Below are 17,555 nucleotides of genomic sequence, written 5' to 3'. Positions count from 1 at the left end.
AACACTACTCCACTCACGAATGTTATTCAAAACGCCAGGTAGCGATTTTTCTAACACTGAAAATTACGTATTAAAAAATAAAGAATAAAAGTCTCACCGTTAATGTCTATTTTGCCGTCATTGTTGAGATCTGCTTCGCGAAACATTTCCTTGACATCATCCTCAGAAAGAGTCTCTCCCAGCCTTGTCATGACCTGACGCAGTTCGTTCTTGTCTATGTAGCCATTACCGTCCAAATCAAAGACGCGGAATGCCTCACGGGTTTTCTCATCCATGCTGGCGATATTTGGTGGATGTTGGGCGAATTTCTGCATCATTACCAGAAATTCGTCATACTCGACGGACCCGTTTTCTGCAAAGAAAGAAAAAAAAAAGAAAACACTTATTATTTAAGAATTTCTGAAGATATTCACAAATGAAAGTCTAATCTATTTAGTTAGGTAAAAATAGTCAGAATTTTCACGCAGGCATTACATTCGGTTTGATTTTAGGAGATGGGAGCGTCGAGTGTCATTTTTGTTGACAACAAAACTTTCACCAAAATACCGCATCTACGATGGATTTAAACCTACTTACCCCCCCCCATTAAAGGCCATCATGTCTATAGGAATGCAATCTTAAATATAGGTCTTATTGAAGGCTTACTTTATCACACACATATATAAGAAAATATGATCGGACATTTATTTCTAGTTTGAATCTCAATGGTATTATACTAACTCGACCCTTACTTTATAATTTATGGGAGTAGAAAGTGAATCTTGGGTTTACTTTTCAGAAACCTCGTAACTTTAGCTTCCCTTATTTTGTTCTTTAGTCCCCATGAACTATGTTTCTGATAAAGAGGAAAGAATTGCTGTTTTCTAGGTCAGAATCTATTCCATCCAACACTTATCGTTGGCAAGTTTTTGATCTTGCAGTATTTTTTATCGCCTTTCATCAAGTGACATATACGGCACAATCACGTTGACACACCGGTTCTCGCCAAATCACCGAATTTAAGCAATGTTGAGCCTGGTCAATACCAGATGGGTGGCCATTTGGGAAGGCAAGGCGTTGTATGTACCGCGAGGTAATATACCAGGTTGAGAAACTGGCGCGGTCTATCCTTCTCTCAAGAGTAGATGGGACTGTCTTAAGCCATGGTAGGCAATCCATCTAGTGTTGGCGTCACGATAAAAATACCCTTGATAGCCCTGGTGAAGCATAAAATATTCAGCAGCCGACAAGATTTGAATTACACTATAAACTCGTGTAGGGAGTTCAATCTAGTCTACGGCCGCGCTGGATGAATCCAGTGACTTCATGCCTCGTCTGGAACGATTTTCATAATATACATATATATATATATATATATATATATGATTCTTGGGGATACCAAAATTGATTAAAAGCGAAAATTATTCCCACCTTGCATTTAGGTAAAAATGCACTTTCGTATATATAACTGAATTCATTCAAAAAGTATTGCAAAACAAATAGCATCTACAATATATATATATATATATATATATATATATATATATATATATATATATATATATATATATATATATATAAAATGGGTTAAGAAATTCCAACGAGAGAAAGATGTATATTTAAATGAGGGGGGTCACTAGCAATGTGTATTTTTTAACATTATTTTTTATTTTATTATTCCGTGTTTTTGGTTTTCATTGAAAATTACGTTTAGATATTTGTAATGATGTTTTTAAACCATTGAAATAGTTCTTAACGCGTTTCAGACGTTCTGTGAAGCGTCTTCTTCAGAAAGTATGTAAAAGTTAAAATATTTAGAATATACTTAAGATGTGTTTAAAATGTAAAAGAGCATTTTCGTAGTTCATTTGAAATGTTTCCGAGCGCTGGAAACATGTGTAAATCATTCTATTCTTCATTCGTATGTTCAAATTTTATTACTATATTTTTATTACTATATATATATATATATATATATATATATATATGTATGTATGTGTATGTATGTGTATGTATGTGTGTGTATTAATGTTGAGTTAGAGTACCACTAGTAATATGGAACAGAGAATGCTTCTGCGTTGTTAGTTGTGTAATTTGTTTCTACGCATTATGCTTCTATCGATGGCCTATCTAATCATGTGAAAACGCACTTTATCTCCTTTTGACGGATTGATTGTATATATATATATATATATATATATATATATATATATATATATATATATATATATGAGAGAGAGATTTCCCAAATAGTGTCGAAACAATTGTAAAATTCATGAAAAATACACAACAGAATGCTCCCAAACATTTTTCTTGTCTTGATTTTGATATCGTTAATGAATGACCGATTACAGAAACTAATAATCATGAAGATGAATATTTGAGTCGATTTACTTTCACTTAATTTTTATTGGTATATGTACATTGGCAATTGTTAATATATTTTAATATGTTAAATTTTATGATAAAAATACTTAATAAGACATATAAAGTGATAAGTATGTATAGTTGATTCGTTCGAATTATATAAATTCAGTAGATTTGTAAAAATAATTGTTTCTTTTTTTTGGAGACATAGACGACGGTAAGAAAAACATTTGTTCTTTGATAGCATGAATAGGTTAGCCTAATTAATCTGGAGTAAAAAAAAAAATCGATCAATTACCCGCAACATTTTTCTTCTTTTATTTAGGGGAGGTGGTGTTTGATAAACACTGCTGGGGAGTTATGACTTAATATACTGGATTTTTTTTTTTAATCCCCTAAACAATATTTCATGGTAAAATAATTTTCCAACAAAAGACCACAAATAAAATTTTTAAAAATTATATGGTTTTCAAGGTTAAAAAAATTTCCAAGACAGATGTATACACACACTGCATTTCATTTCCTCTGATGACATGAGCCATTATTGAAAATCCATGGATTAAAGAAATAAATATACATTTTTCTCAATACGTTCTTTGGTTCAAATAAATTCTTAACTTAAATATATATGTATATATTTTAATCTACAGAATTTAACTGTAATCATTAAACACACAAACACACATATATATTATCTATATAATTATAAAACTCAAATGACCTTGTAACGAGTGATGTAACCCACTTTCCGGTTTACGACATCCGGTTGCGCATGCGCGCATAAACATTAACCCATAACAACGTAAACAAATAAACACAAATTTCTTTTTTTGCAGATTTTGACCTGCGCACTGAAATATTAACGTTATTATTTCGAAATTATTATTTAACATGGGAAGATTGGGAGTGTTTTGCAACTATTCTTTTTTACAACTATACTGTCGCTATTTTCTTACAACCAAACAACTTTAACCCGACGACAAACATAAGAACAATTGTAGTAAAGCCAAGACTACTACTACTACTACTACTACTACTACTACTACTAATGCTCTATCCGTCCCTTTTCCTTCCTTCCTTTTTTATTTACATTTCTAGATACAAGATAGTTGTGAGAAACGGTGAATTTGTTGACACATTTACTAATCTGTTTCAATATTAGTTTCATTTGATTTATTTAGGTTTTATTTTTTTGCTTCAGGTTTTATTAATTATTTTTTTTAGATTTTAAGTTTCTATAACTTGGTTGAAGGATTCCAATATGGGTTTTTCATTATATTTCTCATCGGTAGGTTCATTTGCATTTTTGCTGCTAAATGACTTTCGTTGGCGTTCGATTCGTAGGAAAATCATGTTTAATTTTCGATTTTTGAGCGATTATTCAGAAAAATGGGTAACTTTACATGAATAGGGAGGATTTTTTTTCATGCTTGAGTAATCCGTCTGTGATTTTTCATTTTAATATAATTTTAAATAGAAATGTTTCTGTTATGTCAAAATAAAAACCTATTTTCTTTACGTCACAAGTGTCACGCGCGTACATGAATTCCATAGCTAATATAACATATTGACCCAACGGGTCACGGGTAGTCTAGTATATAAATACCCGTTCACATACACTTTTTCATGATAAAACTAGAACCCAGAATAAGATGGAATCGAGCAATTGCATCGACAACGGACAACGACAGACCCAAAGTGACTTTCGATATACTACATCTCATCAGTGACGTGCTCCGACATATGCGCGAACCCAGGTGATCGCATGTATGAAGTGTGCAATACTGACGACCTAACCATATGGACCACGGCGCAATCCATTGGCTATGCCTCGATTTTAATTTTTATATTTTATCTAGTTCTACATTCTACCACGTGATAAGTCGATTCCATCTAATTCTGCGTTCTAGCTTTATCATGAAAAAATGTATGTGAATGGGTATTTATATATATCTGTCTCCTCTTAATGTCTAATATATATATATATATATATATAAGTCACTCCTCCCATTTCTTATAACAATGTAATCACACTAAACCTTTTTCCTTCTTACATTTCTGTTCTGTCCTTTTCTTTTCCTTTTTATTATTCTTTTTCATCCTGTTAACTCTTGACATTATCTTTCCTCCTGTCGCTTTCTATGTCTGGAGTCTAAAATGTCACTTAAATTACCACACTCCCTCACTTTTAAATTTAACGTTTTATTCTTATAAAATGAATAGGTTAGCCTGGAGTTTAATTTGTAGCACAAAGGACTGGATCCAATATCCGGGACATTTTTTCTTCTTTTATTTTAAGGAGATGGTGTATGAACAACACTGCTGGGGAGCCACGATTTAATATACTGTTTTATTTTTAAATCCCCGAAACAGTGTTTTATGGTAAACATAATGGTTCCTGAAAACGTACAATTATTGTTGGTTTGAGAAAATGTTTTTTTCAGAGATTGCAGGAGATTAAATGACTTACTGACAAAATAATTTTCCAACGGAGGACTAAAAATGATTTTTATATAGTTTTTAAGGTTAAAAAAAAGCTTCCAAGACATGCATACAGATTAGATATATATAATCTTGGAAGTTTCTTTGAAATCTTTTAAACACACACCACACACACATATATATGTGTCCTTTGTTGGGAAATTATTTTATTAGTAAGTCATTTAATGTCCTCTATCACTGAATCGTTTTACTTGCATGAATTAACGATAGTACAAATGTTCTTAAAGGGATCATCAGTTGTTTACTATGAAACACTGTCGGCGATTTGAAAACAAAATAGTATATTAAATCATGGTTCCCCAGCAGTTTTAATCAAACACCACCTCGCTTAAAACACATGAACAAATATATTTTTGATACTGGATCTAGTTTTTTCCTCCCGATAAATGAGGCTAAACATTATGAGAAAAAGGAATCTTATCTGTAATCTCAAAATTATTTTCTTTCGCGAAAATCTTCAATTACAGATAATAAATAGAAAGATTTAGAAAAGTACAGAAGATCGAGAGGGTTTTAGAATATTCTAATACACGATAGCACTCTCTCTAATAGATTATCGCGCTAACTCGGTAGTTATTGTTTTTTTTTTTAATGATTAGTCGAACCTTAGCTCCGAACTTAGCTTAGAACCTGGCAACTAAAGGTACCTTCTTTTGAAATACTATATTTTCAAATGAAGATATCCTTCCTAAGTGTCTAATCGACAGGAAGAGTGTTAACGTCTTTCTATATGGCTATCTGAAAGCTCCCAGACTACTCTGCAAACCCCTAAAGGATATAGCAGCCATAAATAAAGGCATTTTTTTCTGCAGAGCAATATCACTGCTAGGCGATTTAGTTATACATGTCGTGTGGTCGGGGTTTCATATCGGATACACATAATACAGAAGATGTTAATGACATTTATATGCCGTTTACATCACGACGACGACTATGACGATTGTTGGGGACTTCATATTTTTAATAATACGGAGCTGAGAGATATGATACAACACCGAATGCATCACGATGATGATGATGATGATGATGATAGTTCTTTTTACATCAAAGGGAAGAGTCATTACTTAACGATGATGTGAACGGGACAGACATTTCTTTTAACACGATAGACAACACACATTTACCTTTTCAGTTAGTGGAATGACGACAGACAAAAGACAACAGTTTACAATATGATGGTGATTCTTTATTCATCAAGCCGGCTGAGTGATGACTCAGGAATTCAAGCTTGTATGGTTACATGGTCTCTCCCCCCCCATCGCCTCAGCTCTCACAGAATCGTCTCTCTATCTCTAACTCCTAACTTCGAACCCTGTCTCAATATATTGAGAATCTCCTTTCTTGATGACGTCAGAGGTGTAGTCAGCCAATGTGACTCCCTCACGTTTCAAATTACACGTGCGCTTTGCACATGCATCTACACGCGAAACAAAAAAATGTTATCGTTTCGAACCTATTTTGTTACTCATTATTTCTAAACTCGTATTGTCCATTCTTTTAACTGACATATTTAATATCCAGTTATTTTTAAAAGAATGAACAATCGACTGCATTCCTAGAACGAAATACATATCTTTTAACAATTGCCTACTGGGTTCGATTCTAACCTTTTCCAAATATCATTTTCAAACTTATCTGGTTCGCTTTCTTATTTACTGGGGTCTGTCTCTTTTCATAAGACACACTGATCTATAAGCTTGTAGGGCGCATTGATTTCATTGGTCTTTTGAAGAACTATTTCAGCTCCTTCGGGAATCGGGGTCGCTCAGCAGATAAAACTGAAAAAAAAAAAACAAGGAACGACGTTTCCCTCTCTCACCCCCTCTCTCTTTTCTGTCCCTGTCGACTATCTTTGCACTCATAACTGCTGACAAACCGTCGACAGCTAAACGAAGTTTCTACTGCTTTCCTAACTCGGGCACTTCCCAACCCCAACTTTTTTCGATCTATACTGAATGGTGTAGATAACTTTATTGAATAAACCTCTATTTTGCTGTTTATATATATAGCTAAGAATTTACTTATCAAATTCCGGTATTATTCATATACCAATCAAACAACGTCAATATTAATTGACCCAGATTGACCCAGTTAATTAAACTTAACGATTATCAGTATTAATAATCGAACATATAATAAATACACAACCAAGATAGCCATATATCACAAACTGTTTTTATTATACGATGTGTCACATGGGTGTTACAATTGTTTCATAACCATTCGGACAAGCTTCGTCTGTATCCCGTTAAAAGATATTCCAAAATGGCTAATCTTCAGACACAAAATACAAATGTAATACATATAAGATACAGTTGAAGCTTGTAACACCAAAGTGACACATCATATAATAAAACACATGTTGTGATTTATATTTTGAGTTTAAGTTAATATTTTCATATCTAATTTTTTACAGATTAAAGTTCGTGCTTTAATAAAATGATATTAGAATTTACGGTACAATTATTTGATACCGCAATCAAAATGGAAGCAAAAAGAATTTAAATTCCTGCTCTACTGAGTGCGCCCCATAAAACAGACATTGCAAAGTTCCTTAATGTAAGTCGTATGACGGTGCATAGAGTTGCATGCTGTATAGCCCACGGAGAAATCTTCAAGGATCACCCCCACAAAGGAAGACCCCAAGTTGTGAAGACCAAGACGATTAAAAAGGCGTTCGAGTAAATCCAACTCTAAAAATGACATATTTCGCTAATATGAAGGAGATCTCGGTGTCCATTGTCAGGAGGGCTGTTAGACTAGAATGTGGAAAGAGCTTTGAAAAAACAACCCCCGCCCCAAAAAAAAAAAAAAAAACAAGCGCCTTGAACGCAGTAAAAAGCTTCAACATCAAAAGCCATGGAAATCGAATCATGATTTTTTCGGACGAAAAGACCTTCACCGTCGATCCTGTCGTGAATAAACAAAATGACAGAGTAATGTCCTTCGGTCAATATTTTTCTGAAGCGCGTAATGTGTCCATGACAAAATATTCGACGTCAGTTATGATGTTTGGAGTTGTTTCTTCAATTAGGGAGAAGATGCCTCCGGTGTGGTTCCTCACTGGATACCGGCTTACCTGTCCTCAAGACAAAACTGTCCTTAGATCAACAGGGCCATCAAAAAGTCCGATTATGTCTTCCAACAAGATGGAGTACCATCACGCCCCGCCAAAATCGTTCAGAATTGGTTGAAAGGAAAACAATTTTTGGTCGAAGAATTTTTGGCTCCCGCAATCACCAGATTTGAATCCGTTGGACTACAGCATCCGGACGCATGTTGTGAGCAAGTGTTGTCACAGTAGCGTAGAAGAAGACTTGAAGGCTGCCGTGTGCAGCACGTGATCCCCAATGAGCAAGGAGTACATCCATAAAGTTTGTCAGGGGTTCAGACCACGGCTGAGCGGAGTCAATAATGCTGATGGAGGTCATATTGAGTAAACATATTGTTTGAAGATTATATTACACGTATTTAATGATTTTTTTTACTCTATAAAAAGTAAATTAATACAATATAAACCAAAAATACAAATGTGTAACAGGACTTTTGACCAGCCCGATATATATATATATATATATATATATATATATATATATATATATATATATATATATATATATATATATAATCCTTTAAAAAACTACTTCAGCTCCGAAGGCAATAAAGACATCTCTTTCTCTCTCCTGTACATGTCCCCTGGACGCTTAAGCATCGACAATTTTCGCCTGAAGATAACCGCTGACAGACTTTCTGGGACCCAAAGAACTTCAAGTTGAATATGGCCGTGTTCAGTGAGTGGTGGATGACTTGGATGAGAAAGTGACTACATCTTTCTTTGTAACTGTTTGAAAGTTCGCAGATTGTTCTGAAAATTCCTGGAAGTCTTCCGATGGATTTTCTAAAAAAGGACAAGTTCAAATTACTACTGCCAAACGTCTGATTGGTCATTCTGTGACCCAACGACCTCGCTAGGACTGCTCTCCGTAAGACGAAACAAATCTCAATCTTTATAACTACTACATATGTATCTTTAAAATGCATCATCATCATCAGCAGCAGCAACAGAAACAACACGTGATGGATTCTGATGACTATTTCGAGAAATATCAATGAAAAAAAAAAATGTTGAACTTCAGAATTGATTAGACAAAAATAAAAAATTGAATCTTTAAACGTGTTAAAATTGCAATGCGAGTCTATTTACGGCAGATGTCGTTTTATCCGTAGGTAAGATGACATTTCAGGTCGAATGAACGACACTCGGAAAGCAACGAGAGCCGAACAGGTTTCCAGATGACGAGATTAAAACTAGATGCACTATTGATAATTGATCCGAGACATGTATCTAGGCTTCGACATCCCACCGGATAGAGCTATATCAATAATATTGATGCCACGATTTCTTCCTGAAAACGGAAGATAAATCTTTTGTAGATGAACCTTGCAACTAATGAAAAAATGCATTTTGTAAAAATAAAAAATAAGATAAAAATAAATAATATAAATAAATAAATAAAAGCATCGCCAGTCATGCGCAGTGAGTTGCACGATATTGATCTACTTTTGTGAATTCTATTTACGCAGGCGTCGAGGTAGAGTTAGGGTCCATGTATCCATGTTCAAATTGATGAAATCCCCATTTCGCGACGTACAAAATGCAGAATAAACGCCACGGTGGAACGCATCGCGGAATGGTAGACAGCTATTTGTCTATATATATATGTAGAGGCAAAAATATGATGGAAACGATATTTTTTATGCAAATACTGAATGGCATGGATTCCGTCATAACTTTCTTTTTTTAAAACTCTATATCGCGTTTTTTTTTTGTGTTTTTGGCAGCTGAAGTATTTTTGGTGGGAAACTCCCAAAAGAGATCTCGCAAGATATATTAAATACAAAACGTTAAGGCCGCAACCTTCGCGGACTTAAATGATTTCTTGACCTCCTTCTAAGTCAATTAAGCTAAGAGGTTACGATAAAAAAAAAAATAACTCTGAGGAACTCAGTTTACTGGCGTAAAGAAACCGGGATTACCGAGAAGAAAGCAACAGAGGAAGCGAACTAAAAACAAGAGGAAAAAAAAACTAGTAGAGTATACGCATATCTCATTGGTATTTTAGGTATTATTAGACAAAGTACTGTTCAGGAGAACTGGAGAAACGTAATAAATTTTAGGCTATAAGGGCTTTCTGTACTTTAAAAGTACGAATTACACAAAGAAATGATTTAAAAACAAATCACTGAGGATTTTTTTTGTAATTCAAAACTTAATTATATTTGTAGCATTAAATATTTTTTTCTTTACAGTCGGCAACTTTAATCGGTTTGTTTAAAACAATAAAAAAAAAAAATAAGAAAAAGAAAATGGCTGCTTTCTTCACTTACCGTTTGTGTCTGCGTTTTTAATCATTTCATCGACTTCTTCCTGTTTGTACTCCAAACCTAAGCTTCGCAGAACGCATCCGAGTTCGTCTGAGGAGATTTTGCCGTCATGGTTTTTATCGAACAGTTCAAAGGCCTCTTTGAGATCTGATGAAACAAAAACAATAAAAAAAGATATAAAACAAAATAAATAATCAGCAAAAAGAACGAACAATCAAACAAAAAAAAAAAAAACCCTGAAATATAAAAAATAAATAAAAAACAATTTTTTTTTTTACTGTTTTTAAGTTCAGTTAAAAGATAAAAAAGAAAAGAAAACGGTTATTTATTGCAAACAACTTCGATTTCAAACTTCCTATTTTCTAAGATCTCTAATTTCAAACCAATTTCGTTTACCATAGTGGATAATACAGCTTGGTAGCGACATAACTGTCCGGGGTTCTAATCTGAGTTTATATGTTCGCTGCATCTAGCCACACTGAGGAGTCGTGAAAAGCCAAAACAACTGTCTATAGACACCAGCAGCTATTAATTAACCACTGCGTAGGATATATATATATATATATATATATATATATATATATATATATATATATATATATATATATATATATATATATATATATATATATATTTACCAGTGGTAAAAAAACCGGACTAAAGTGCTCAATGTGTAGTCAGAGCAGTATATAGGAAATTTATTACTGTGAGTCCAGAATGAGTTTACAAATTGTTTCAACTAGAGGAAAATCCTCAAAGAGAGGAAAAATCCAACTAGCATCATCAGAATTCATAGATGGACTAAGTTATAAAGTCAAATAAAAATGGAAAGATCGTAGATAAAGGGGAGTTAGAAAAGAAGGGGGAGTGGTGGGGAGAGGACGTTGGAGTTTAAAGTAGTAGGAGTGTATTAAAAAAAGAGAGGGGTTTATAATTAAATATTAATTATGTGTAAATTCTTATATACGTGTTTTTTAACAGTTTAAACTTAAAAGACGCTACTTTTGTTGATAACGGCATAAGTAACAGTTAATTTAAAGGATCACCATGGCAACAGGTTGGAAAGTTAATGTTAGTGAAGGAACGGGTTGAAAATGGGGTTTAAAGTAATTTAGCCGGGCGGGGAGAGATTGAAAGATATTTATTGTTTATAAAATGGAAAGAAAAAGAAAAGGAAAAATAAGTTAATGAATTATACTTTACAGGTTTATTTTAATAGTGTGATGATATATATAATTAAATATAATAAATAAATTAGCCGGGCAGGTAGAAATAATACGTTACAGGTTTATTTTAATAAAATAAAATAAAATAGGTGAAGGAACGGGTTGAAAATGGGGTTTAAAGTAATTTAGCCGGGCGGAGAGAGATTGAAAGATATTTATTGTTTATAAAATGGAAAGAAAAAGAAAAGGAAAAATAAGTTAATGAATTATACTTTACAGGTTTATTATAATAGTGTGATGATATATATAATTAAATATAATAAATAAATTAGCCGGGCAGGTAGAAATAATACGTTACAGGTTTATTTTAATAAAATAAAATAAAATAGGTGAAGGAACGGGTTGAAAATGGGGTTTAAAGTAATTTAGCCGGGCGGAGAGAGATTGAAAGATATTTATTGTTTATAAAATGGAAAGAAAAAGAAAAGGAAAAATAAGTTAATGAATTATACTTTACAGGTTTTATACCCATTTTCAACCCGTTCCTTCACCTATTTTATTTTATTTTATTAAAATAAACCTGTAACGTATTATTTCTACCTGCCCGGCTAATTTATTTATTATATTTAATTATATATATCATCACACTATTAAAATAAACCTGTAAAGTATAATTCATTAACTTATTGTTCCTTTTCTTTTTCTTTCCATTTTATAAACAATAAATATCTTTCAATCTCTCCCCGCCCGGCTAAATTACTTTAAACCCCATTTTCAACCCGTTCCTTCACCTATTTTATTTTATTTTATTAAAATAAACCTGTAACGTATTATTTCTACCTGCCCGGCTAATTTATTTATTATATTTAATTATATATATCATCACACTATTAAAATAAACCTGTAAAGTATAATTCATTAACTTATTTTTCCTTTTCTTTTTCTTTCCATTTTATAAACAATAAATATCTTTCAATCTCTCCCCGCCCGGCTAAATTACTTTAAACCCCATTTTCAACCCGTTCCTTCACTAACATTAACTTTCCAACCTGTTGCCATGGTGATCCTTTAAATTAACTGTTACTTATGCCGTTATCAACAAAAGTAGCGTCTTTTAAGTTTAAACTGTTAAAAAACACGTATATAAGAATTTACACATAATTAATATTTAATTATAAACCCCTCTCTTTTTTTAATACACTCCTACTACTTTAAACTCCAACGTCCTCTCCCCACCACTCCCCCTTCTTTTCTAACTCCCCTTTATCTACGATCTTTCCATTTTTATTTGACTTTATAACTTAGTCCATCTATGAATTCTGATGATGCTAGTTGGATTTTTCCTCTCTTTGAGGATTTTCCTCTAGTTGAAACAATTTGTAAACTCATTCTGGACTCACAGTAATAAATTTCCTATATATATATATATATATATATATATATATATATATATATATATATATAACAGAAAACTTGATCAACTAGAAGAAAAGAATACCGTCTTCTTCATCATGAAAAATCGATATTTTTATTTTATTTTTTTCTCTGTTCTTCTAGTTGATCAATTTTTTTAATTTTTATTTTATTTTTATTTTTTTTACATATACACCCTACTCAGTTGCTAAATTATAAATAGCTGCTGGTGACACCAGATGCAGCAGTACTGTCTTGAGCCACCGAAACTGTTATCATTTTAGTTGCCAGCTAATGAGAGTAGGGTATTGCACATGCTTTCACATGTTGTATGAAAGCATAACATTGTATCCAGATATCCGCCAAAGATATCTAAGCAAGTACAGCAGGAGAAAAAGAGAAAACAGTCTTATCATTAATTATATACGAAGATGGCTGTAGGAAGGTCCTGATCGACATAGGCGAGGGGATATTATTTTCCCTCTCTGTTGAATTAGACAATGACTAGATTAACACTAGAAATGAGAATACCGAGGTTTATAGCAATTTAACGCTTACTAAAGCTACTTCTAGATGAACCTATAATATGGCTCCTCTGACGTCATTGGACAAGAAATCGCGGCATGCTTCTTTTGGTGGCTATCATACTAAAAAAATGATATAGGATTTGAAAAGAAAAATGGCAATTAGTTTAAAAAAATATCAGGTAGGAATTGTCACTTCCTGCACCGATGATTACGAAAGCATGAAACACTAGTGTATGTAGGTATAAAAAATAATTATTAATAATTATCAAAGTCTCTTTAAAGAGTATTAAAATTGAGCACTACCTGGGAAATAAAAATTAAAAAGCAGTCAACTAGCGTTTATGCAATGTTCACGATTTTCCGCTCGTTTGAACCCTCTAGACTGTTTACTGCTTGCGTTCGAATTTGCCGTTTATATGCTGTTAAATTCTCAATGTTAATGGCCCGGCAACAGATTAGTAAATGGAATAAGAGGTAGCTTTCTGGCGGAGTTCGACTCTCCCGACCGATAGGAATTGTCACTCTACACTGATGATTGCGAAAGTATGAAACACTAGTGCGTGTGTGTCTAATATACAGGATGTCCACAAAGTCTGGCTACATTATGTGGAAGCATCCTGTAGATTATGTAGCCAGACTTTGTGGGCACCCTGTATATAATATATATATATATATATATATATATATATATATATATATATCGCGGGAAGTCCGTCGATTTCGACGACGACGCGAAGGTCGGTTAGTGTCCGTGTCAAAGGTGCGTTGTGAGTCTAACCGGAGCTCTGAAACCCCGGCCGCAGATGTGACACCTGATGGCAGGAAATCCGGGTAGTGGTGCCCGTAGTCGCGCCCTTTTTGCTTCCCAAGCAGCAATGCTTTGATCTCTAATGGCATCGGCTGCGACTGATACCACACTTCTCCAAACTATCCGATCTTCAGCTTTTCTTCTTCAGTCGTTGAGTTGGTTTGTGTTTTTCAAATGCATTATATATATATATATATATATATATATATACACACACACACACACACACACACAGATGGTTACGATAAAAACAATCACTTCTAATTGCTCGAAGTATTAATGGGAGTTCTAGCTAACATAAGATGAGAGGGACGAGAGAAAAATATGAGACGAATGACTTATTCAGTTAGTTACAAATCGTGACCAATTAGAACAACTAAACATTTTTAAACAACTCAATATCAGAACTAATGTATATTTTAGCATGTGTTTTGTGCGATCAAAGTATATTATGGAAAAAAAAAAGCCCCCGTCGAAAGAAAGGTTAATTGACGAAACTTTTTCGCCGATCTCAGACAAAATGAGTCTGCTCTGATACGGACATTAAACGCAGATAAACGCCGACGCCATCTTGAAAAATGAGATTCAGAGTAGAGGACCCTGGAAACAAAAAACCAATGGATGATTGAAACAAAAGTGGTTGGATCCTCTACAATTAGATATCAACACGGTCGAACTTCATTCTGATCAAGCGTTTTTGTGTATGTATTTTTTTTTTCATTTTCTTCCTTTGAAGATGTAACGCTGGGTATGGGCAGCCAAACCAGCTGCCAACATTCCCCTGTTTTTTTATTGAAACCAACCGAGAGCTCTTTTTAGTATCCTCGCTGTCCCCTTAAATATAATTGTCTGGATCTCTTGTACTTGGTTCTCCAGGAATATTAGTTAGGTAGGACTTCAGGTTCTTCTTTATAAGCCATGCGGCACCTATGATAACTGGTATGATTGATATTTGCCTAGGATCCCAGTTTCTTTTCATATACATGAGGCCTTAGTATTTGGTCTGTTTCTCTCTTTCAGCTCTGTTCAGACCTCCATCATTAGGGACACTCATTTCAACCAATTTATTTCATATAACCATGTCAGGTTTAACAGCAGCATTTTCAAGTAGCTGTAGGGATTACATGGTCGTAATATACGATAAATAAGTAATTTCCAATTGTTCTTTCAGGTGGATGTTCCCAGGTGTGTGTGTGTGTGTGTGTGTGTGTGTGTGTGTGTGTGTGTGCGCGTGTGTTGAAATCCAGCTCGGATCCAGAGTCGCAGAAATAGCGCAAAATAAATTCAGATCAATATTTAAAACTTTTAGAAAGACACACATAGGAGTTGACACGGTCTATGGAACACATATGCAAGACAAATTCAATGCTATTACTCGACAATACAGTACGAATCTGATTGTGCTCAACACTAAAATTAATAGAGCAAAAATATGTACAAGTTATTTTGCCTTACACAGGCAATGGCAACGTTATCGCTTATTTGCTTCGTCAGAGCCAAGTAGTTTAACAAATAGTAAGGTTAAACACAAGATTATCTATCTATAAAAGTGAGGATGTGCGTGTGTGTGAGGACACTTCTCAACCTCTATACTCAACGAATTTTTTACATACTTGAAATTTGGTACTAGGATAGTCAGACATGTGGAAAACATTAATCCGTTTTCATCCGCAATAAGGGCCGCTAAGGAGTCAAAATTGAAAAAAAATTGGTACGTGCAAGTCATCGGATTTTTATGTCCGCTGTTTCACGAATGCGCATGCGCGAACAGAAAGATCATGTCACACTGTTTTAATGGTTATCGTACTTGAATCATTGTCTAAGTTTTGGTTTCGATCTCAGCTCAAGTATTTTTCTTTATTTACTTACAAGAAGTGAACGGTTTAGAAAGAACACACTTGCATGTTTGTTCACAATTTAATAAAAATCTACAAAAGATGCACTGTTTTACAAATTAATTCCCGTACTAAAACGGACTTATATACATATTATTCCAGCACGATTTCTATATATACTATTTATAAAAAGAAATCTACATTCGATGAGTAACCTCATTTGCAAGGTACATTAAAAAAAATGTTTTGATAATTAGCCCTATCTTATTGTTTGTTGTAAATTTTTTTTTATTTTTCTATTTAAAAGTATTATTTAAAGTTGATTTATTTAATTTATTTTTAATTTCATTTATATTTCTTTCTTAGAAATGCACGCCTGTGGAACTCTGTTCCGTTTGCCTGTTTCCCTGCTGACTACAACTTTGATGTCTTCAAGTCAAACATAAACAAATTCATGATGAACCGCCCCCCCCTTAAGCAAGACACTTTATCAGATCTCCATTACTAACGATTGCTACGATATTGTCCCATTGATTACTGTACACGCAATAACCCTTATCCCAGAGTGGCTTCCGGGACTTGATAAGTGGTGACTACCATGTAAAAACAAGAAAATATTTTTCTTAATACTTCACAACTGTTGCGTTATAACTAGAAATGATCTTATTTAAGCTATGGGACTTATTTTCCCTTTCCACAATAAAAGTTACTTCGCGTTTGATTTCAAGGCGGATGTGCTTTATGCTCCCCTGAATCCAATTCATCGTCACTTTTCATAACAAGTTAAGATATTTGGTATGTCATAAATAGTATGTGACTAATGCCTCAACGTGGCAATATGTTTCCACCGTATATACAGCTAGTTTTATTTTTAAAAACTTAATATGCAGTTTGTTCAAATACATAAGCAATAACTATAATAACTAGACGGTGAATGACTTACATTGAGTAGAATTTGCTGATGAGAGGACATTCGGAATTGGATCGGTTAGCATGTCCCATTGGTGACATTAACCACTGAAGCTAGAAATCAGTTTATTATATATATATATATATATATATATATATATATATATATATATATATATATATATAATGTGTGTGTGTAAAATTTTGTCGAAAATTCAAAGACACGTTTTCTTTTTTATAACCTTCGCTTATTTCCTGGATTTTTTCCATTACAGCTGTTTCATTGGTGGGTAGGCAATTTATACATATGATTGATTGATTGGGAAGCATACGGTAAGCAAATGTCACATTTGCCACCCAGTGGAGTCGATGGAAGAGAAGAGAGGTAAATATCAGATGAAATTCATTTCTGGTTCCATTTCCTCCAGAGTCTGCTCAGATTAAAGAACTCCAACGTCTGGTCTAAATTACGCAACTTGCGTGAATGTACATATTCATAATCATGAACGAGATACGAGGTTCCTTTAATACGTTTCAGACATTTTTTTTGTACAAGCGTTTAAAATTGTCGGAGATTCTTGAAAATGTATGTTATTACTAGGGCTATGGCAACTGAATATTCTTTTCATTGTTTTGACTCTCGAGTATATATCTGACACAGTTA

At 33.6% G+C, this 17,555-nt stretch overlaps 1 protein-coding gene across 9 annotated transcripts in view; it reads right to left on the bottom strand.

The window, feature by feature from the left end:
- The window catches only part of LOC145279992 (neo-calmodulin-like), a 500,860-nt gene that overhangs the window by 9,392 nt on the left and 473,913 nt on the right, over positions 1-17,555 (bottom strand). For all 9 annotated transcript variants that reach the window (XM_080131601.1, XM_080131596.1, XM_080131597.1 and 6 more), the window contains 2 exons: positions 10,237-10,380; positions 98-352 (listed from right to left, as the gene is read on the bottom strand). In XM_080131601.1, the coding sequence (XP_079987727.1) occupies positions 98-352; positions 10,237-10,380 (399 nt within the window). The remainder of the gene's footprint in view (positions 1-97; positions 353-10,236; positions 10,381-17,555) is intronic.

The sequence above is a fragment of the Euprymna scolopes genome, chromosome 7 (genome assembly GCF_053919585.1).
Source record: "Euprymna scolopes isolate OS-2025 chromosome 7, ASM5391958v1, whole genome shotgun sequence".
Lineage (NCBI taxonomy): Eukaryota > Metazoa > Mollusca > Cephalopoda > Sepiida > Sepiolidae > Euprymna > Euprymna scolopes.
Note: the sequence above shows the minus strand (reverse complement) of the source record. Positions and strands in the feature narration are given on the sequence as shown.